Source organism: Rhinolophus ferrumequinum, chromosome 25 (assembly GCF_004115265.2).
Source record: "Rhinolophus ferrumequinum isolate MPI-CBG mRhiFer1 chromosome 25, mRhiFer1_v1.p, whole genome shotgun sequence".
Taxonomy (NCBI): domain Eukaryota; kingdom Metazoa; phylum Chordata; class Mammalia; order Chiroptera; family Rhinolophidae; genus Rhinolophus; species Rhinolophus ferrumequinum.
Genome location: NC_046308.1, coordinates 21,816,531 through 21,839,878, shown reverse-complemented (window position 1 = coordinate 21,839,878; position 23,348 = coordinate 21,816,531). Strand labels below are relative to the sequence as shown.

Sequence of the window (23,348 nt, the reverse complement as noted above, 5' to 3'; positions counted from 1 at the left end):
GTGGTGGGTGTGGCCACAAGCCCTGGGGATGAGGGGGGTTCCGCCCTGTCCTGCTCTGTGTCCTGGCGAGACTCTTGGTGGAGTCTCACTGTGCCCAATAGGGGCCAGAGGAACAAAGCGTCTCTCATTCTTCCTGCTCCTCTTTTCTCTTTCTGGACCTGATATAGATGAGGGGTGACAGACGCTGAGAGAAATGTTTGAACTTGGTGATTAGAAGGAAACTACCAGCTTAGTGAGGGTGACAGTGGGTTTGTTTAGCAGCAGCACTAGGATGTCGGGGCAGGGGGAGGAGGGTTCCCGTCTGTGGCCACGTTATCAGGACGTGGCTGAAGAAACTGTCACTGACCAAGGACCTATGTATCCTGGCGACGCACTCCTGTGTTCTCTACCAACCCTCATACTGACCTGAGTGAAGCCACTCATGTGCCCAGGGTCCAGGAGTCCAAAACCCCGGCTGCCACACTGGACAAAGGGCCAGAACTAACCAGGGACAACTTCTGAAGTTTGCCCAGGTCCAGTGGTGATCATATAACTACAGCCAGTAGCTCCCGGAGCCCGTCAAGCTCTAAGCAACTAACTGCGATGGGCCGGGGGGTGAGGGCGAAGCCTGGGGCTTGGTATCTTGTCACCTTGAGACATTAGTGCATATGACAGCCCCCACACATGAGGGCCTCCCAGGTGGCCTGCCCCCCCCACCCCCTCTTGATCTCCTGCTGGTGAGTGGGGCAGATGCCCTGATGGCAAACAGCAGATTTACAAAGCAGGAATGACACTGAGTGCACGACTGGGCACTGACTGAAGAGGCTCAGACCCCTCAGGCCAGGGGGGCAGGGGAGGCCCTGCAACGTGGGTGTCCCACTGTGATTTTCCTCTCCAAGAACGACTCAGAACTCGCCATGGGGCTAAGTCCCGGCCAACACGGCAGAAACACAGTTGGTTGAGCACTTGTTGTGCGTTGTGCACACAACACACTGAATTCTCACTTCTTTCTGACCCCAGCCTTGAGTCATGTGACCAAAGAAGTCCTCTTGACAGATGAGATTTGGTCTTGCAGTTAGTTGATTAATCGAAAGAAATGGTTAAAAAGCTGGGAATCGAAGACATTGTATGTTCCCTTTAAACAGTTCATTTTAACCCCAAACAGAAATGATTAGGCATTCATCAATCCCTGTGTGCCACCCAGGCCTTTTTTCCTGGCTATGGGCGCACTGGTTGTTGTTTCCCGTCATCTTTTTGCTTAAACCACACCTGTAACATCATCTAATTTGGTTTCTTTTCACATAGAGCAAGAACTCAGACATTAATGAAGTAATCTGCATGCAGAAATCTTCTATAGTCTTTTACAATCATCACTTTTTTTAGAGACTCGCTTTTGAGTCTCCCCAAAGCATTCAACTTGGTTTTCATACGGAAATGAAAAAAAAAACACCACCTCTTCTTTGATCTAATTGGCTTACCTAATATTTCACTAACTTACATAATTATAACAACAAGCATAACAGGCATACATAGGTTTGGAGGCAAGCAGCTGGCTGCCAGCAAGCTGACAACTCAGCTGGCAGAAGAGGGAGGGGCAGTGAGTGGCTCACTGTCCTGGGGCATCAGTGCTGGTCAGGTGGAGACAGTGGTCAGTTCAAGGTAGTTGGGCTATGAGCTTCTGCCGCCTCAGTCCCATTTTACAGATGATAGGATTGAGGCTCAGAGGAGTGAAAGGAAGGATCCAGGGCACAAAGAACTCAAATCAGAGTCCTAACTAGGAAGGGGCAGAGCTGTGACTCTTTCTACGACCACACCAGCCACTCTGCTCTCGTGGCCGGGAGGGATTCCAAAACATGTGGTTCACCTCTGGCCTTTGTCTTCTCTCAGGTAGCCAGAGGGATGTGGTCTGCACCAGCCAGCCCGGGTAGGGGGTGACGGTGGGCAACGGACTCTCAGTTCTTCCTGGGTCCTCTCCGGGCTTGGTCTTAGTTGTGTCTAAATCTGACTTCTCTTTTCCAGAGAAGGCTTTTTGAAGCATGACATCATCGTTGCTCTGTCCTTCCTGCTGAACGACCCCCAGATAGCCTGTCGGGAGAACGTGCACTTGGCGTTCAAGCACCTGGCTCAGCTGCCTTCAGGTAGGCTCGCACTGGGCACTTGGGCGGCCCCTTCGTCTCCTCTCCCGGTCATGTGTGTACTGCATGCAGATCACAGTCTAGAGCACATTTTTAAAAAAGTTATACTTTAATTAAGGTACAACATACGTGTTAAAAGGCACCAGTCATATATGAACATTCGATTAAGCGGTACTAAGTGAACATGCTGCAGAACCATTACCCAGATCAAGACATGCAGGGCGGCAGGTCAGCTCAGTTGGTTAGAGCACAGTGCTCTTAACAATAAGGTTGCCGGTTCGATCCCCATATGGGCCACTGTGAGCTGTGCCTCCACAACTATATTGAAACAGCTACTTGACTTGGAGCTGATGGGTCCTGGAAAAACACACTTAAATAAATAAAAAGTTTTTTTAAAAAAAGGACATATGTAGAGTATCGCCAACTCTCCAGACTTCCCACATGCCAGTTACTACCCATAACCCAAAGGTAAACAGTATCTTTGATTTATAAAACCATAGATTAGTTTATGCCTCTTTTTAAACTTCACGTAAGTGGAAACATACAAGGTCTGACAATTAAGTTCGCGAACTCGTTGCATGGCTGTTTCTAAGCTTTTTTGATGTCAGAGGGATTATTCATTATGAATTTGTACCAACTGTATAGTTAACCAAGTTTACTATTTAGAAGTGCTGAAAAGGCTGTGTGAAAAAGTTAGACGGAAACGACCTGAACTTTTCATCAACAATTCATGGCTCTTGCATCACGACAGTGCACCAGCTCACACGGCACTGTCTGTGAGGGCGTTTTTAGCCCGTAAACAAATAACTGTATTGGAACACCCTCCCTACTCACCTAATCTGGCCCTTAATGACTTCTTTCCTTACCTGAAGATAAAGGAAATATTGAAGACATTTTGATGACATCCAGGTCATCAAAGGTAATATGACAACAGCTCTGATGGCTATTCCAGAAAAAGAGTTCCAAAATTGCTTTGAAGGGTGGACTAGGCACTGGCGTCAGTGCATAGCTTCCGAAGGGGAGTACTTCGAAGGTGACCATAGTGGTATTCAGCAATGAGGTACGTAGCACTTTTTCTAGGATGAGTTCGCAAACTTAATTGTCTGACCTCGTACAGCATGTAATAGTTTGTTTCTAGCTTCTTTTGTTCAACATCTTATCTCTGAGATCCACATGTGTTTACATATTACTGACTTCTGCTGATTTGCACTGGAATGTGGTATTCACATTATATGAGTATACTACAGTTTATTTATCCACTAAGTAATATAGTTTATTATCCACTGTTGCTGATAGACTTTCGAATTGTTTCTAGTGTATGGCTACCAAGAAGAGAGTGGCTATAAATATTCTTACAAGTGTCTTTGGACATGGTATAGCTTTCTTTTGAGATATACCTAGGAGAATTGCCAGGCATAAGACAAGTTTATGTCCAGCTTTAGAAGGTACTACAAATGATTTTGGAAAATAGTACCAATGTACACTCCCACCAGTAGTGGATGAGAGTTCCAGGCGCTCTATGTCCTCATCCACCCTTGATCTTTCCTGTCTTTTTATTTCAGTTATTTTGGTAAGTGAGTTGGTTTTAATTTGTGTTTCCCTGGTTATTGTAATCCTGTAACTGTCGTCTTTTGTGAGGTGCCCTAGCGCCGTTTTCTAAGGATTGAAAAGTCCTTCCCCAAAGGTACTCCACCCTGCCTCAATGTACCCTCCCTCCCCAGCCCAATGAGATGAAGAGTCCAGGGTACCAGCCACCGGCTGACTGCAGCTGGAGGGTTGATTTGTGTCAGATTGGCATTGTGCTGTCACATGAGGCAATGGGCATTTTAAAGGAGGGGTGCATTCAAAGAGTCATGATACCAAGCCCTAAAGGGGGTGCCTTAAGGCAGACAGACAGATTTTGTGGCCCAGTGGTCAGACAGACCCGGGCTTTCTCTGCCCTGCCTCTTGTTCCCTGAGTGCCCCTAGACAGGTTATTTCATGATCTCTAAAATAAGGCTGATAGGACCTGCCTCGAGGCCTGAAGCGAGGCTCAAGTGAGAAGACATGCACCAAGAGTGTAGAACAGCGTCCCCCCCCAGTGTGCCGTAAACATTCATGGCCAAGAGTGAGCACCCCCCAAATTAAGGTCCCAGAGAGAAATGATGAGAAGGACAGGATCAGGTGCAGACAGGCAGGTCGAAGGAGCAGAGCCCTGGGGAGCGGGTGCCGGGTGTTGGGGAACATGCTAGGCTGGACAGCAGAATTCCCTGGTGGCCTTTTAAAAAGCCCACCCCATCCCTGGCTGGCAGAATCATCTCTGGGGCTCTGGGGCTGGGCCCTGCACATACCTTTCTCAAACGACCCTCGGCTGATTCTCCTGGGTGGCCATGGTTGAGAGACACTGGGATAACGGGGTGTCTGTGGAGGACCAGCGCTCAGCACCGCACCCTGTGCTCACCACGCAGGCACCTTTCAAGGATGCAGAGAAGTAGAGAGATGAGGATAGTGAACGCCAGCTCCCATCACCCAGCTCTGCTCAATCTTAACATTCGACCATATTTCACGTGTGCTTGAGATTCTTGTTTAAAAATGTAATACAGTCCAAGACCCCTGGGAACCTCCTGCACCCAACACCCTTTCTCCTGTCCTCCCTGGAGCCACCAATAATTTGGTAACTATATCCCCAATGCCTGTCTATATTTTACCACGGATATAATTAGATATAGATCTTTCCTGGCGTGTTTTCAAACTCTGTGTAAATGGATCTTGCTGACTGTATGTCTTTGCTGTTTTTAAAAATGGGATGTTATAATTCTGAGATTGACCCATGTCATGTCACGGGCTCTGTTGCATTGTGATAACTGTGGCATGCCCTTCCGCAGCGTTTGGATGTATACGTACACGTAATATACTCGCCCCTGCCGGCTGACAGGCATGCCGGTTGTTTCTGCTCCTGCGCATTTCTGCTCAGGTCTTCCTGGAGTCCCTCCAGGGCCTCCGCTTCAGGAGGGCGTCCTGGGGCACGGAGCCTGCAAGCCTTCAGCTTGGTCCAATAGCGCACTTGCTTCCCGAGCCACCCAGCTGCGTCCTGTCCAGCAACCTGTGAGCTGTGCCAAGTCACCGCTGTGTGTCTTTGTTGTCGTCTGTGACTGGGAAAGGGGACAGCTTTCCTCTGCCTGGCGCCGCCTCAGTCTCCTGTCCCGCCCAGTGCCTCCTGGGAGTCGGAGTCCATTCTCTTGAGTTGTTTTTTTGCCATTTCTTGTTGATTTGAGGGTGTTTCATTTATTCTGCGTTCCAACACTTTGTTGGTTACCCACATTGGCGTTACCGTTTCCTGGGCTGGTTGTGTGGCTTTTCACTGTTTATTTGTTTACTCATCTATCTGTCCACCTATTTTTCATTTGAATATAGTCAGTTTCATCAATTTGTGTGTGTGTGTGTGTGTGTGTGTGTGTGTGTGTGTGTGTGTTGGGGGGGTGCTATTTAAGAGAATTTCGTGCTGTATAAAAGTTCATGAAATTCTGCCATATTTTTCCTAAAAGTATAAGAGTTTTGCATTTCACATTTAGCTTGTGATGGTCCCTGGAACAGGGTTTTGTTTTGAGGTCTTCTTGTCCAGCCCTCGCCAGGCCTACCCTGTCTTAATTACAAAAGCTCTATGGTAATCTGGGGTCTGGTGGACAGGTCCCACTCCCTCCATTTCCTCCCTGCAAAATTTCCTGGAATCTACAAGCTCTGGGTGCATCATAGAACAGGGGGGCGATGGTTCTGCCAAGCCTCTTTTAGGGCCCCCCTGCTGAGCCTCAGCCTTCATCACAGGATTTCCTGGACACTGCTCATTGTCTCTGATATGCCCAGAAGGGAGGCCTGGGCCACTCTGGTGAGGGACATGTGGCCTTGTGGGGTGGGGGGGAAGTGAAGAGGGATAGCTGGCGGGAGGGAGGGAGACATGCAGTGTGGTGGGCGCCCCAGGAGGTCTGTCTGGTGGGGGGAGGGAGGGGGTCTGAGTGCCGCGGATTCTGTGTTGGCCAGCGTGTGGCTGTGTCGTTAGGGGTGTTCTCACTGGGTCTCGGGTGGGGGAGTAAGGGCATCTGATTCAGTGACTCCACTCTTATCAGCGTGTGACTTTGGGCAGTAGCAAAGCCTGTCAGAGTCTGAGTTTCATCACCGAGCATGCATAGCAACAGGTCGGTAGCCTGGGCGCCTGTGTGGCTCTGCTGGACAGTCTACATTCGGGGCATGGCCAGGTCTCGTACTGGTGGTCATTAATATGGGTTTTCTATCCACTGTGACACCAAAAGTCGCCCTCTGAACGTGGTGGAGTGCTTGGCATGTGGTTGGCGCTCAGCAAACATTGGTTGTTTATGCCATATTTTAAAAGATCATTTGTCAATTGTTTTCTTGCTGCATTTCACTCACTCACTCACTCACTTCGTTTGTTTGACAAATTGTTGGGGTATCCTGGTGGGGAACTGAGGTCTTCCCTCTAATGAGTCTGTTCCTGGACGGTTCTGCCTTGCTATGTGGTTCCCCCAAGTAACCAGCAGGTGGTGCCACAGGACTGATGTCGGCCTGACGGCTCGGCTGTGATCTCAAGCCCCAGGGTGGTGCTGTGTCCGGAAGGAGTAACCAGGATTGCAGAGGCAAATGCCACGCAGAGGCTGCCAGCCCAGGCTCTCTGTTAGCCGGGCCCTGACTGCCCACCTGTGATTCTGGTGGAAGTTGTCTCCTCGCCTGCTTCTGCTTACGCCGTCTGGCAACAGGTCTCATTTTGTGGGCAGGTGTTCAGCCCCGAAGCTGACATTGAGGATTCTCCTGTAACTGGATTTTGGGTTGTAGCTGAACAGCCTGGAGTCCCCGGAAGTGTCCCTCTATCAGCTCCCCTGTCCATGGTCCAGGCCCCCTTGGGCCCTCTCTCTGATGGTGGCCTCAGTCCTGGGAGTCTGGCCCTGCCCTTGTGCTGGTCTCTGAGCCACTGGCTTCAGCTGCAGGACGTTGCAGGGACACTGGTGTTCAGCCTGGGCTTGAGGGTGAAGTGGGGGTGGAGGCAGGTGCCCCGCCCGCCCAGAGGAGAGAACCAGCCGGGGAGGCGGAGACCATATGGAGACCACACTATGCTCAGGCCTCCTGTGGAGACTGGCTCCTTGGTCTCAGAAAGGAGCAGGCTGGGCTAGGAAGGGACTGTGTGCCACAGGGGGAGACGTCTGGATGCAGGTCTCATTCTGGTAGTTCTGAGGTGCAGGGCGACACCCCTGGAATTATATACCATCCGGAATATAGAGAAATTGGGGTGGCTGTGTCCGGGGGAAGCTGAAGTCATAGCAGTAGCGAAAGTCTAGGTTGAGTGGCGGAGAAGCAAAACGGGGTGTCCTCCCTTTCCGCAGCGCAGAGTTCCGGCCGGTGAGGTGGCCCAGAGCAGTTTCCCCACCCGTCCTGCTCCTCCTGGCCCTGACACCTCAGGGTGGAGGGACGGGGCTGGCTGCCCCAGAGGGTGGGCCTTTCCTTCTCATTTGCCTCAGCGCTGGGGCCACCAGGGCCTGGGCATAGCCTCAGTCTGACTGTCTTTGATGGGCAGTTGCCCCCTTGCTGGACTTAGCAAAGTCCCAGCCTGCCGCCCCTACTAGATGCCTCCTCTCCCCTCAGCCTCCTCAGCCACCTTCCCCTCCCCCCACCAGCCAGGAGAGCCTTCCCGTATCTGTCCCAGTCAAGCCTGGCCACCGTCCCAGCGCCTCTCTACGTGTTCTGTCTCAGGGCAGGTGGCCTTTCTCAGCCTTCTCCACATTTTCATAATATTCCCAGGCGATTCGGGCAGCCTGTTACACATGGAATTACCAAAGGGGTCAGGTCCTCCAGGGATATGTGCTGGGCAGAACCAGGTGGCACCTGGTCTAGGACCTACTTGGCCCTGCAGGCCCTCTTGGTGAGGCCAGCCTGCCAGGGTGTCGCCCAGCCTTGCTGCGGCCCCTCGTCCTGACGGTGCAGAGCAGCCCTCTTTGCTGCTGTGCCAGTTGGACCCACACCCTGTGCCCTCCCTCTGGCCAGGACCTCGTGTGGGCTACGGGGAGTTTGGGCAGATGGAGCGCAGCCCCTGGGGACCCAGGCCCTGTCGGGTCACTCTTTATACCCGGTGATGCTAGGAAGTCCTCCTCTCTCACAGTCTCTGCTTTCTCTTCTGTAAAATACAATCAATATTCTCGGCTTCCCAGTACTGGGAGGGGCCCTGTGTGCAGTGAAGTTATCACAGAGGGGAGCTGAGGTTAACATGGCACTATCATTTCCCCATTGCGTCATCTTGGGTGGCTGCATGGGCCACAGGGGAGGTGGGCACCTCTGAAGCCCACAACTCCGCAGTGTGTCCTGGGAGAGAAAGCTAGGCCCTCATGGTGGGTCCTGGGAGGGGTTAGTTGCCTGCAGAGGGTGGGGCTGGACCAGCTCCCCCTGCACAGGGAAGCCTCTCCCTTTCAGTGGCCTGCCGCCAACTCTAGCCTCCTCTCACTCTCCCGTCTGCTGGTCCTTGAGCTCATTTCCCTCCTGAACCATCAGCTCAGCTGGGCACTGTTCAGGCACAGTGGGTCAGGTAGTCCAGACACCCCTTCCCGCCTTGCCCTGGCACCGGTGCGCTAAGAGGTGGAGTGCAGGAGGGAGGGGACTTCCAATGCCCCGAGACCTGGGCCCTGAGGGACCGAGGGATCTTGGACTGAGGATGGGGAAGGGCCGGTTGTGGCAGGCTTGTGAGAGGAAGGGTGGGTGCAGAGCAAGGGTGCAGTGCAGGGCGGGAGCCGGGAGGACACTGGGAGGGGGCAGCCTGCTCCCATCCTCGACCACGGCAGGAGAGAAGGCAGAATACTCTCATTTCCCTCTAGCTGTTCATTTGTAGGTTAAAGATGCTCACAGCAAGGTTACTGCTTTGTTCACAGTTGGCATTTAAAACGCAAAGTAAGTCTCAGTGATTGTAAGTCACATGTTCTTTCCTCTTACACAAAAGCCCCCTTGGTTTTTTGCCGTTTGGTGACGTGGGAAGGTGTGAAGGGAGTCTCCACGTGGGCTCAGGGGTGGGGGTAGGGGAGTACCAGCTTCGTGGGTATATCTGAAGGCCGAGGACCTGCGTATGTGCACACGTGAGCCTGCCTCCCCTCGTCCAGGGCTTGGTGTGGGTACTGGATTTGAGGAGGTGTGGTACAGGGTGGCTATGTGCTCCCCGTGGGCTCCTGCCTTCTGTCCAGGCACAGCACTCGGGGGCAGAGCCAGGCAAGGACCCAGGCCTCAGGGGGAACCGGCCCCCACTGTTCCTCCAGAGAACATTTCCACTGCTCTCTGACCTTGACGTTGGGCCCCTTTCCTCATCTGTAAAATAAGACAAACTGCCTTGGTGGTGAGTGTTCAAATAAATTGTAAGGAGCCTGGTGCAGGGTGAATGAACTTCCTTGACTTCTAATTGGTGCTTTCCACCACCTGGAGAAGCCTGTAACCAGTCAGCAAATGGTGGGCCAGAGGGTGCCCTCCTCCCCACACTTTATAGGGCCCACCCTACACTGTTGAGGGTTGTTGGCACCCTCCAGGCTCTCTGCGTACTGCTTCTGCTCTGTGGGGATGACTCTGACCCTGGCAGAGGTGTCTTTAGGATGGCAGTGCAGCCTGGGCAGGGGCTTGGGGATAGCAGGAGGGGCAAGAGCCATCAACACCCGCAAACCTCAGCTCCTCAGGACACAGGGGCCTGGCAGGGCTCCCCTCTTCTGCAGCGTCTTTCCTATCGAGGTTGCTTGTTCTTGATGTTCATTTCAAGATGATTTTACCTAAATGTGTGTGTGGGGGGGCAGGGGGGCGGGTGGCATAGAAAAAGGAACCTCAGGGTGGAAGGTGCCCCTGGCTGCCCCCCACCCCCCACCCCCCCAGATATGAGCCCTGCATGCACACAGCACGCCGGGACAAGGCTCGGCTCATTCAGGATATTTTATTTTCTTAAAGTAAACAATCTTTGACTTTCATACCATATCAGCTCCTCTGTACGTCTCTTAAAGTCCTTGGCTGTGATTCTGCGCCCTGACCTTGGACACACGGGTACTGACAAAGGCAGAGAGAGAAGATTTGGCAAGGGCTCTGGCGGTGCCTTCCTTCTCGGCAGCGGCAGGGTTTCGTATTTACACGCGGTCCTCGGCCAAGGTCCTTTCTTGGTGGCAGGTGCCACAGGCCCTGGGGCAGGAGCTTGGGGTCCCAGCAGGGCCTCCCTCAGGCTGTAATGTTGGCTGAGCCTTCACAGGAGTCGCAGCCGCTCTCAGCTCATCTCAGGAGCAGGGTATGCAGGGGGGCCCGGCTCTCGCCTCCCCTTCCTCCACTTGCAAAGCCACATATAAATTACTCTTTAAATACCAAGACACTTAGCTATTGTTCATTCACTCCTAGGTGAAGAGCCTTCTTTAAATACATCACATTTATTTTCTGAAATAAAAACGAAGCAGAAACTGCACCAATAACGAGAGGACGCTGCACAGGCGTTATGTACAACGCTGCCCCGAGAGGCGTCGCTCGGGAGCAAGGGACAGACTCGTCCAGATAACAACTGTTACACTCAGCAAGCCAGACACAAAACGGACCACCTGAAAAAAAATAGGTTTTCAAAATCTGCATTTTAAAAAAGAATACTCAACTGCATTTGAAATTGTCTGTATTTGTTTTTCTGCGAAAACACCACAAGAGGTTTGGCCAAAAAAAAGGATGTCAGAGAAGGAAAACCAGGTTTGATTTATAAAACATCAGACGAGTAGAAGAAAAGCTGGAACCCAGCTGGCCTAGTTGGAAATGAATTGTGCCACTCATGTTATTGTGTGGATTTTTGCTGCATATTTTGAAGCTGTTTAAAAAGAGCTGTGAGTGGCTGGAGGTCTGGTTCGTGGTGTCATCTGGCCTCACACCCTGGTTCGAGAGCGAAGAACGTGGTACTGAGTAGGCCAGAGGTGGGCGTGTCCAGCAGGGAAGGCGTGTGGACCCTCTAGCACTCTCTCCTGGTCAGTGGCGAGCTCCCTAGTCCTGGGCGGGGGCAGAGCTGGCCTCCTCCAGGTGGCCCGGCCACCTCGCCCCATAGTCCCACTCAGGCCCCCATGCATAGTGGGCCGACTCGGGAAGGCAGAGTGAAGGGGCAGGAAGGGCTTGTAGGGAACTTGGTGATAGCTCCTCAAGTCTTAAAGAGACCTCTACACTTGGGGGAACTTTGCTGTCTCCAGACTGTGTGTGCGCGCGCACGTGTCTACCTACTTAGCAATCTATCCATATACATTTATGTTGGTGGAAACGTGGGGGCCAATGAGGTGGAGGGGCGGGGGGGACACATTCTTCAGGCCCCGTTTTCTGCCCCTGGGCTGGGTCTCCCTAGCACGAGCTGGGTTGGGGTGTGACACCCTGGGGGGGGCGGTTTGCCACAGGCAAACGGGCTGGCCCAGCCCCTCAGCAAAGGCCTATGTACTTGAGATTGTTCTGTATGATGACATCTGTCACCGCGTCAAACACAAACTGGATGTTACTGGTGTCAGTGGCACAGGTGAAGTGGGAGTAGATCTCCTTGGTCTCTTTGTTGCGGTTCAGGTCCTCGAACTGCCGCTGGATGTAGACGGCAGCCTCCTCGTAGGTGTTCTGGCCCTTGTACTCGGGGAAGCAGACGGTGAGCGGGATGCGTCGGATCTTCTCTGCCAGCAGGTCCTTTTTGTTCAGGAAGAGGATGAGTGAGGTGTTGATGAACCAGTTGTTGTTGCAGATGGAGTCAAAGAGACGCAGGCTCTCTGCCATTCGACTCTACGGGGAGGAACGTGCTGGCGTTAATCGGGGCGTGCAGCAAGGGAAGGCCCTAGACCTGAAGCCCCCGTGGTGGGGTCTCCCGGACTGGCGCTGGCCTCCACAATAGCACCCCCTTTTGTTGGGACGTCCTTCCTCTGCCACATCAAGTCTGTCTTCACCCACCTCCCACAGGCTCTGGAGCCCATGGAGTGGCCAGCACCACGCTCCATGCCAAGTTTGGCATGTGTAAGAGGCTCTGCTACCCCACTGGCCCCTCCTCTGGACACCAGTGGCGACAAGTGGCTTTTTTTCGTTAACCAGGGTTAACGACAATGGAAACTGCAGCTGGCGCTGACAGTACGGACACAGGGCACCTGCTTGTCTGATCCTGACGTCTTCCTATTCCCATTGTACAGATGAAGAAACTGAGGCTGAGAGAGGCAGGAAATGTGCCCCAAGTCCCACAGCCAGGAGCCCCAGGATCACTGTATCTACAGGGTGGACAAGCAGTGCTGTCGGGCCCAAAGGAAGTCACCTCAGGGTGGGGATGCCACACTGAAACCCTGCTTTCCCAGAGAGCCTGACTGTCTGAGGTTCAGGCCTGACAGCATCAGTGCTGAGAAGGAACCAGGCTGAATGGGTGGGGGACGCCCAGAGGCACCGTCATACCACCCCCCATACTCCCATCATGGAGAAGGTGCCTGGAGACCTTACGCTCCACCATGTTTTTCAAAACCAATGTTGTGCCTTTAGCACAAGCTCAGGAATAACAGAAGCTCCAAAAAGTGAGGAGTCTCAGGTCTTGGGGTTGGGGGGTGAACCTTTCTTCAGAGAGAAGATGCAGGAGCCCCATTGCCAGCAGTGTCTGGAGGGGCCGCACGTTCCCAAATGCTAGTGCTAAGTGGTGGACTAGGAGTGTCACGTTCTACTGGGGAGTAATTAGCTTTAATGGATTTCTGGAAGCCACATGGTGGAGACTAACAGAGCTGTCATTTCTCTTACGAATGATGTCATAATTAGGGACTGTGCTTCTGACCCCCAATTTTGCATCGGATGAATAATAGATGTGGCCATTAGCACACGTGCATTAATTCATTGAGCAAATACTTACTGAGCACGCCCTGAGGGTCAGTGACAGGTCTCCGCTCTTTGGCAGGTGAAGGAGCCCCAGAAACCAGGCAGAGCGCTTTCCCCCCAAGGACGAAAGGGGGATGGTCTGGTCACCAGCAGGTGGCACCCAGCCAGCCAGTGGCTAGGTATGGAGCTAAGGTTCAAGGGTGGGAGGGCAAGCCCAGAGTGGGGGCCAGTGAGAGGGTCAGGACACGGTTAGGGTCCTGGCATGGGTATCTGGTTGGGGGCCAGGGCCTGCCTCCTTGAGCCGTATTGGTCGGCTGGGGTGAGAGCTGGGTGGCTCTTGTACCCATCCCGGCCCCCTGGGTGGACAGGCCCTGAAGTCTGGGAAGCAGAACGGGAGAGGGCCTCCTCCACATGCTGAGACAGTGCATGTGTACAGGCCAGTGGTCACACAGGGGCTTTGCTGGTTGGTCCTCTGTGGGGTATGTGTGTGCGGGAAAAGGTCAGCTGCCAGGTCCTGAGTGGAGTGGCCCCCACACCCCGGACAGCCGACGCGCCTCCTGCGCAGCACCTACCGCAGGCCCCTGGCTTTAGACTCCGCTGACCAGCCCCCATGAATCCTGACACTGAGAGCCCTTCTGCCCCACGGACGCCCCTTGGCAGACACTTTGGAGCCTGGACTTCTGACTCTCACGCTCCTTAGCTGGAAATTCCTGGAACCCAGGCACGTGCCTCCCCAGGTGGCTGCGAGGGCAGCCACGTCCTGGGCCTGCACTCACTCCTAGGATCCCTGGAGCCGTGCAGCCTTGTCACGACCTGATGTCACCCTCGTCTCAGGCCCTCACCTGCTCCTGGGGCTCCTCTGGTTTTGCTGGCATTTGGGGGCCCACGTTTCCCAGTTCCGTTTTTTCCTTGGGACAAACCATGGGGAACCACACTGGCTATCATTCAGGCACCCAGGACATGATGGGCATCATAGAATAACCAGAAAACCTCGATCCGTGTAGACGCCCTGCCCCCATGGGGGTGGTGGTGGGAGGGCCGGTGCCCCTGGTGCCACTACCACTGCAGTGTGTGCTCCTACAGCCCGAGCGCTGCCAGGTGGGCAGAGCAGCGTCCTGACGTCTCGAATCACAAATCATTGAAAAAGGAGTGTGCTATTTTGGGCTGTAACTCTGGAAACCATGTGAAGCGCGTGCACTAGTGTGAGTGAGTATGGGAGGAGTGAGCCCCAAAAGCTGGCGCCACCCCACCGGCCTCCAGGGTCCCCCCCCAGGCAGCAGCAACAGAGCCGTGAGCCTCTCTTCTCCTCCCACCTCTCCATGTTCTGCTCGCCCTCCATGGCCTCGCCCGAGGCCCCTTCATCCTGGGAACCCCTGACTTCTCCTCCTGCCCCTGCACCCCACTCATCTTCCTGTGGCACACCTCTGGCTGTGCCCCCTGCACCAGGATAAAGTCCCGGCCTCTCTGTATGGCCTTTGGGGCCTCTTCCAGCACATCCTGGCCCTTGCTTGGGTATGCATGGCCTGGGTGCCAGCTGTGGCCCCACTCTTCTCCCCGACCCCAACCCTGCCACCCAGTTCTCCTCTGACTCTGTCCACTTGGTGTCCTGGGTCAGAGCTGCTGCCGAGGGTCCTGCAGGTGGTAAGGCAGGGTTAGGTATCATCCTCGTGTGGTCCAGCTGGACCCGTGTAGCGAGCAAAGCCAGGGGCAGCTTTGAAGCCCTTGTAGCATGTCACCCCCGTCCTGCTGCCGCTTCCATCAGCCCTAACACCCTCTCCTCACACTGAGAATCGGAGCCACCTGTGCCACCCAAGACCACACTGCAAGGCGGGGGCCTACCCCCATTACACACGAGACAGAGATGGAGGTCTGGATGTCCAGCTACGAGGGCTCAACGGAGAACCCGTGTTTCCACCAACCACACGTTCTCTTCAGCAAGAAGCCCTCCTTGGCATTTCTCTCTCCAGCTGAAATGGAGCAGAAGCCGTGGATGCTTCTCCCAGGAGGAAATGCACTTACTGGCAGTTGCCTGAGAGCCAGCCGGGGCTCTGAAACCCACCCAGCTCTTTCCAGGGCCTGCTCACCAGGGAGATGGCACCTTCTAGGAGTCTGGGGTTTGTCTGAACATTCATTTATATAAACAACATGAAGGACACGATTCCTTTCAGAAGACTGTGCAATGGTGGGAATCTCAGTGCTTGGCGGTGAGAAACCAGTGATTGTAACACAGAAGGTCAGACACTGGGAGGAAGTTGGGTGGCTGGGCAGTCCCCAGGGTGGCACAGAAGTCATTTCTTGGCCATTCGCAAAAAAGACAACTTCTGCGCGGACAGGTCCAAATACACTCAACACCACTGAACAGACCCCCAGGGTGGCAGGTGGATATGTGTGTGTCACCTGCCTGGGCTGTGGCTGCACCTGATGACCCATCCTTAAGGGGCTTCCAACTTGCTGGCCTGAGTCGAGTGCTCAATGCTGAACTCAGTGGCAAAGGCCTTCATCGCATGCACGGCTGCCACGTGTGAGCACCTGTGGAGGCCTGGTCCACAGTGGCTCCTGGAATGACGTCCTGGGAGGCCAGGGACTAGGGTGAGCTGAGGTGTGAATGTTAGGGAGGAGGCCTTCACCCCTTGGTCCTGACTTTCCATGAAGGCTTTCCTGCTGTCACGAAAGTGCTGATAACCCTGGTTAGGAGCACAGGGTCTGGGGCCAGAGGCCTGGGGTTCCCTCTCACCACCAGGGCTCACTACGCCTTGGACAGGTTGTTTCTCCTCACTGGGCCTGTTTCCTCACCTGTAAACTGGGGGTGGTTGTGGCACTTGATACCAGGAGGGCTGTGAGGAGGAATGAAGGTGTTGATGTGAGAACCTGGATTTGCTGGGCCTTGTCCTGCTGCTCCGCTGCCCCAGTGGGCGCTCTCCTGTGCCACTCACGGCACCTTGCCTTGGCACTGGATTGTCTCTTGTCTTTCATCGGAAGATCTGCCTCCCTCCACCCCCAGCGCAGAGCTGCTGTGGGATTCGGCTGAGGCAGCTCCGGGAACGGAAGAGACGGCTGGACTCTACAGACTGGGTTTCAGCGAGCACTTGCCGAGCTCCCGGGACCAGTGACACCTCCCAAGACTGCTTAGCCTGGAGATCTGATACCTGCCTGTGCCTTCCCCATTTGCCACCTGGGCTGTGTGACACACAGTGTCAGAACATTCTGGCTCTGAACCCTCTCCACTTGCTGTTAGGCCTGCCTCTTCACAGTATCCCAACCCATAAAATGGGGTCCATTGAACATACCTCCCTCATGAAGTGGGTGGGGGCTAAAATGTGACATGCATGTTAAGCTAGTCCCCACACCCAGGCACCAGCTGCTGTAGCAGCCATCACGGGTATGACTGAGATAAATGGTGGGGGGCTTCCTGAAGCAGGGGGGCATTTCACCTGGGCCTTGTGGAGGGTAGGGCTCTGAAAGGAAGAGGGAGGGGAAGGACAAGGCATTGGGGTGATGACCAGCAAAGGCCCTGAGGTCAGGAGCTGCCATGTGGTCAGGCTGCAAGGGGTGGAGAAGACTCAGCAGGGACCGAGGGTATCTGGCCCTGGGACTGTTTCCTCATCTATAGGATGAGTTCTTAGTTCTGTTACAGCCTGGAAAGCCCAGTCCGCCTGTTGTTTGCTCATGAGAATCATGAATTCAGCTTCTCACATTGCAAATATTGCCGGGAGGCTGAGCTGTGGACATGAATGAGCTCCATTCACCAGGGACGGAGCCGTCCCTGTGGCTGCCCTTTCTGCATCTGAGCCACAAGGCCTGCCTGGGGAATAGAGTGCCAGGCTCCAAGGGCACTGAGGGCAGTGCCCTGGCTGGACGAGCCAAGGAGGTTCCACGTGAGGCTGGACATGAAGCTGGCACCCTTCATGAAATGACAGCCAAGCCTCTGGCCCCTCTGGGCTCCGTGGTAGAAAGCTTGGGGGCACTAAGGTGGGAGCTGCCTGTCACCTGCCAAGGTGTGGCTCAAGGGCCGTAGGGCCACTGCTGATACAGTGAGTGGCATGCCCTCATTGGCAGTTGGCTGTCCATCGTCAGTGTGGTGCCGAGTGCCCCTGCCCGCCCCTTCATCGCTGGTGGGGGCCTATTCTCTGGGCCTGGTGGGTGAGAGGAACCTTGCGACCTCCCTGGTCCATCCTGAGCCCTGCCAATGGGGAGTCTGGGCCTGGACAACCTGACTTCTCTAGTTGGGAGAGGGCAAGTGGGCCCCATTTGTTAGACCCACGCCCTGAGGTCCCGGCAGGTGTATGGCTGGGTGGGGTTGGCGGGAGGTCTGTTAGAAGGGAACCGATGGCTTGTGCCACCAGAGTAAAACCACTTCAAGGATGGCATCAGGCACTCAGGGAAACAGCTTATGCTTTGTCCCCAAAGAAGTGGGGGACAAGTCATTCAGGATGAGAGAGGGGGGTGTGTGTATGTTTCTCCTCACCGCAAAGCTGCAGAGAAGCCTAGGGAAGCCTGCAGGTGCTCAGGTGGCCCTGCTGGGTGGCCATAGGAGGTAGGCAGAGGCTGCACTCAGGGTACCCCCGGCCCTGGGCTCCGAGACTGGGCTGAGACTAGGCTCGCAGCCCTGTGCTTCCACAGCCAGTCCATCTGCTGGGGTCCTCATCTTTCCGGAGTTCATTTCCCTTTTGGGGTCACAGCTTGTCTCAGTAGGTGCAAAATCCTGACCTGTGTCTTTTCTCAGGCTGAGGGGTACACGACAGGAGGGCCCCTTTGGGAACAGGGTAGACTCCTACTGGCTGTGTTTTGAAGGGCTGACGAGCTGTCCCCAAGGGAAGGCTAGGGGAGGCGGTGGTCACTGGGAGCCTGGGCAGGCAGGACTGGGACATGGGGGCAGTGGATGAGGGAAAAGTGCTGCTGAAAGCTGGAGACAGGGTGAGATCTGGGGGTGAGAAGGATGCTGGGAGCAGCAGAGCCTCATCTGGGCACAAGGCCCCGTGCTACTGTCACAAAGATGCCATTTAGTCAACATTGGGATGCGCTGCTCTCCTTCCAGAGAAGTTACAGCTGCAGCTGTCCCACGCGGCCTTCCTGGTCAGGGTGAACTCACGCGAGACGAGCATGGGCCAGGTCAGCTCAGCAAGCTGGGTGTTAGAATTTGCTGCTGTCAGGATATTCTTTTCTCTCCTTGCTCAAGTGTCCCATGTGAGTACGGTGTCCCATGGAGCAGGAGTTCCTTCTAGCTGGAGATTGGGACACCCCAGCCACAGTCCCCCGTGCTTTCTGATGAGCCAACCCCAGCTCTGGAGTCCTCACCACGGTCGCTACCCTCACATGAATAGGGTCGCCATTCCCTGTGCTTCAGCATTCGGCGCTGGCAGATCTTTCTGGATTCACCCAGCCAGGCACCCGCTCGCGTCACTCTGTACAGATTCCAGCTGCACTAAGCTCCCCTCAGCACCTGCAGTCCTGACCCCCACGTGCGTTATTCGTTGGCCCAGTGCTTCCTCATTTCCCCCGGACCCGACCAGGCGGAAGTGGCCCATCCTCACAGGAGGGGAGCCTTTCCACCGCAGCTGTCCTGTTGCCCAGCCGTCTCCTCCTCTGGCAGCCAGCGCCTCCTTCCCTGACCCCAGACCCTTCCCTGTGCTGGCTGTGGTCATCTAGTTTCCTGGCCGCACACCACCTGTCCCCTGCACTGCTGGCCACATACCGTGTGGAGGCATTTCCGCTAACTGGGACCCTGGACCTTCCAGTATCTCAGGCTACTACTGCCTGATGGGTCAAAGGGCAAATGACCTGGTGTGTATGTGGGGGCAAGGAAGCTGAGGAATACCCAGGCAGGTCCTGGGGCTGTGGCAGCTGGGGGAGCAGGAGAGGGGCCCTTTGGAAAGCAGAAATGCAGCCAAGTGCCATCCTTTATGGTATACGAGAGAAGCGAGCCCCAGGGAGACGGGGTGAAGAGGGGGAGCCTTGGGCGCTGGTGTCCTGGCCAGCCTAGTGCTCTGTGCCAATGCCAGGAGCAATGCCTGTCGTTTCCTGGGTGCCACAGGCGGGGATCCCATTGTGTTGTGGGTAGGACTAAATGCCTGAGGACATGACCCTGGGCCCCAGAGCCAGGCAATATCCTGTGGCTTCTCTGGTGCCGTGATTGCTGGCTATGGTTGCAAACAGGAGAGCTCGGATTTCAGACACCCCACCCCAGGGGATGTGGGACTGCAGGGACCAGGGTGTCAGGCCCTTGGGTAGGTCAGGGTGGGGTGGAGACGCCTGACTACCTTGCGTTTATGCAGCAGCGCACTGCTGGCCCCGCGGGGCGCCACACTTCATTTTGCCACCAAACTGCACTGCGACCCTAGGCCTGTCATGTCCTCTCTTGAACCACTGTTTCCAGGGGATCCTGGAGCAGTTTGGTGTCTGTGTGTGGCTGCACGGACAGCATACTCCTGCTGTCCTGACCACTGGGCTCTGAGGCATCCTTTGCCATTTACCTCGTCTAAGAAGCCTCTCCTGACGGCTTCCTCCCATTCTCAGGGCCCCAACGCACCCCACACAGATGCTGGGGCAGCAGCCGTGCCTTGTCCCAAGGCGTGAGATTTCCTGGGTCTCTCTTGGCGACTGGGCTGTGCCTGCCTCTCTTGCCTGACTGGAGATTGTGGCTGCCAGTCTGTTTTTGAGCCTGAGGGAGAGGCCAGTATATACCCTCCCGTCTTCAAGGAGCTCATGATGCACGTGGGGGCTGACAACAGGAGATACAGATGGGCAGACAGACAAAACCAACGTAGCCAGGCGGTAAGGCTACTCCTCGGCAGAGGCCCCGCAAGGGAGCAGGTGGTAGTCTGAGTCAGCTCTACTCACGCCTGCAGGGACGGGGCCTGGGAGCTCGGGCCTCCCCAGGCAGCTCCAGCTCCTGGCAGTCGCCTGCTAGAATCCGTTTCTCCACTCCCCCAACCTGACTCAAGGAATCTCATCTCCTCATTGAAGTGTCTCCCAAGGGCAGGGCCTGTGTGCTTGGCGTAGGCAGCACCTGGATGGAGTTACCATAACCCCATGCGGGTAAGAGGGCAGATGTGGTTGCCGTCTGTCACCATGGTGGGTCTCTGAGCTACCCTCTGTGCAGGCGGGCTCAGGAGCATGGCAGCCCCCCAGGTGCTTCCCACTGCTGAACTGCTGAGTCTATGACAGTAGCTGCCACCCAGGGTGGCTGTTCCCTTCCCTTTGCTGAGCTTAGTACCCAGACACTCGGGAGACTCTCGCTACCATTTCCATGACAACCACGAGGAAGCCTCCGTCCTCAGAGCCTCACACACCAACACAGACCGATGGCTGGAGGAAGCTGCCAGTCCTTGAGCCAAGCCAGGTGACCCTCCACAGCAGGACACAGGCCTGGCCCTGGCTGGCTGGTTTGACAAACGTCATCCATCACCATTTGGGGGGGTTGGGCTCTGGGAGTTTGGGGGACCCCGTTCTCCCTGAGGGACAAGACAGTGGAAAGGCCCTTGTGGTGACCTGCTCCTTGCTAGAGTAGACCTCCTGATGGGTGGGAGGTGAGAAGCTGGCTTTGTTACTGAAGGAGCACTGGGTGGTATCTCACCCATGTCCCTCCACAGCCATTAGCCTCGACAGCTGCTGATGGCACTGGGCCTTGCTTCCTCCTCTGTGTGGAGGCTGCTATGATGCCCAGATGTCCAGCTCTGTTCACCTCACAGAAGTGGCTATAAGAGGCTCCCCCTGGACGTGCCAGGGAGATAAGCTGTGGGAGGGCTCCTCCCAATGTTCCCATTTTACAGATGTGGAAACTAAGGCTCAGAGGCCTCACTTCACCTGCCTAGGTCCCTCTGCCAGCCCCCCGCCTCTGGTATCAAGGAGGGCCCAGACAGCAGAGCCACCCCTCCAACCTGTCATACCCCCACTGCTATTGGCCTCAGGAAACGGGTAGGTGTCTGGGGACAGAGCTGGATGACCAGGGTCACTTCCAGACCAATCTGGTTAGCGCTCCCCACTTCTTCCTCCTGCAAACCTAAATGCTGTCGTGCTGGACTGGAGAATTAGATTAATGAGGCTAATGAATCAATGAGCCCCTGACTGCCCCTGGAGCCAGGCAGCAGGAATAGGACAGAGAGGGCCTCTGCGGCCAACTGTGTGCGTAATGGGAGTAAGTGGGGAGTGCAGCCGCCTGTTCCTCTTCCCATAGCTGCCCAGGCTGGGGGTCAGCTGCACCCACTCCCCAAGTCTGGGCCCTTGGGGCATCGAGACCTAAACAGACGGGCACTGCCACAGGCAGGGACAGCAGCTCCCAGTCCACACCCCTCCTCACTGCCCTCCCTTCACCAGTCACATCCACTGGGGGCCTCCCCTGCTCAGTACCGTGTACCCACTTTCAGCCACTTTTCTCTCAGGACCCTTAGGCAGACGCCCACTCAGCTCAGTGCCCTCCCTTTCCATCTGAACCCCTTCTCTCCCTGCTCCTTTCAACCTTAGGCTTCCTGGATGACACATGGGACAGTCTTAGCAAGGCAGGAAGCAGCCCCCACAGGGTTCCTGGCTCCCCTGAACTCTACCTTAACGGAGAGCCTTGGGTCCTGGTGGCTATGAGACAGCAGTTATTTTGGGCTATGGTGAAATGAGTCACAACAGAAATGTGGCCAACAGGTAACAAGGAAGCTGGAGGGCCTGCGTGCCCAATCCACGAGCGTCATGGTCGGCGCAGTGCTGGGATGCAAGCCCAGCCTGCCCTGGATGGCCTAGGCTGGCCTCTCATCACTGTTTGTCTGGACCCAGGTCACTCGTGGATATACCTTAAGCTCCTACCAAGGGCACAGCACTCCCGTCTCAAGAGACAGAGAGGAGCAAGGAGCAGCCTTGGCTTATGAGGACTGACGGACTGAGGGGAGGGACACACGTGCCAACTGTCCAGCACCATACAGTGCAAACAGAGGGCCGGCGACCGGTGGCGGGAGGAGGGTCCAGTGTCAGGCTGTGGGCTCTGCCTGGATCCTATCCCTTCAAGTCTGTGCAGGCCTCTCCTTCCCACTGCCATCTCTTCCGTCTCTCGCTGGGACCCATTTCCTGCTTGTGCTCCGTGACTCACTTTGCAACCCCACCACAGCCAACCAGATCACTTCCCTCTCCTGGGTAAAGCCCTCCAGTGGCTTCCATCACGAGCGGATGATCCCCACACTCCGCCTGGCTCCCTGACTCATCCTGGGAGCACCCGCGCCCCCCGCCTCGGGGCCTCCGCCATGCTGTTCCTTCCCTGCCCACGGAGAGGGCTCCCCAACATACCTCCTCACCTGACCCCTTTCTGTTCATCTGCTGCACAGCTCTGGGCAGCACTGGACCCGCTCGTGACTGCTCATGGGCGGCCCGTGAACGCAGTGCCCTGTCTGTCACGGGGACTGCTCTCTCCAGCGCCCCGCCAGGGCGGTCTGCGGGACATGGGGCTATGGCAGGCAGGGCCAGATGGCGCACACTGTAGGCATTCTGTGTGGCAGCCGTGTGTGCGGGGGCCGGGGTGAGGAGGCGTGGGTGCCTGCGTACCCCTGCCCTGCCCTCCTGCACAGGTGCACTTCCCCTGTGCAGGCAGGGAGGGTGGAGAGGGGCCCACAGGCCTGCGCCTCTCCACAGCCTCCCCTCCCTATGCCTAACATTTGGCTGGGACCGTGGACGACAGCAGGGCCGGGCCTCCCTCCCCCTCGCAGGCCTTGCCCGATCCTGGCTTTTCACTGACGGTTGGCCAGTGTCCTTTCTCAGTGTAGCTCCATCATTCAGTGGATCAATCTGGCAAAAGTGACTGAAAAGGCGTGTGATAAGCGGGTGCTCCTCCAGCTTTAAAATGATCAGGAACTATGTGATCCTGTGTCTTGGTGGATGAAGGCTCGGGTGTTCTTTTCCTGTTTCAGGCCCTTGTGGCCAACCCCCAGGGGTCTTGTGCACTGAGGCCCCAGTACCTGACTCCACTGGTGTGTTCCTGTGGGGAGGTCTTGCTCCTGCCACCGAGCTGACTGCCACCTGCAAACAGACAGTCCCGAGGCCACCGGACTTGCTAGAAGGGAGATTAGCGAGTGGCACAGAAAGATTAGCAACTATGGGGGTGGCACAGCTCGTGCCATTAGACACTCCTGGGCCTCAAGTTTTCATGGGCACCTCAACCTTCCCCCAGGGATGAGAGATGGGCCACCATCTCTTCTCCCAACCCCTGCCCACCCCAGGGAACCCTTGCTCCACCCCGAGGCAGGGACAGGAGGCTGAGGAGCGGCCCATTTTAGTGCTCAGCCCTGCAGGCCTCAGGCCAGCGACAGATGGGGCTTCTCTGGGGGGGTTCTGATGAGTCTAGAAGTCAGAGTCATCGCTTGCCAGTCCCCTCGTGCCCCCCGCCCCCCAATCCAGTGACAATTGCAATGCTCACAGGAACCGCATCGGCCAGGCCTG

General features: G+C 55.7%; 2 protein-coding genes across 5 annotated transcripts in view; one reads left to right on the top strand and one right to left on the bottom strand.

The window, feature by feature from the left end:
* The window catches only part of RSPH14 (radial spoke head 14 homolog), a 73,362-nt gene that overhangs the window by 4,122 nt on the left and 45,892 nt on the right, over window positions 1-23,348 (top strand). For both annotated transcript variants that reach the window (XM_033098094.1, XM_033098093.1), the window contains exon 4: window positions 1,999-2,117. In XM_033098094.1, coding sequence (XP_032953985.1) covers window positions 1,999-2,117 — 119 coding nt within the window. The remainder of the gene's footprint in view (window positions 1-1,998; window positions 2,118-23,348) is intronic.
* The window catches only part of GNAZ (G protein subunit alpha z), a 49,190-nt gene continuing 35,873 nt past the window's right edge, over window positions 10,032-23,348 (bottom strand). For all 3 annotated transcript variants that reach the window (XM_033098090.1, XM_033098091.1, XM_033098092.1), the window contains exon 3: window positions 10,032-11,879. In XM_033098090.1, coding sequence (XP_032953981.1) covers window positions 11,535-11,879 — 345 coding nt within the window. In that variant the 3' untranslated portion in view covers window positions 10,032-11,534. The remainder of the gene's footprint in view (window positions 11,880-23,348) is intronic.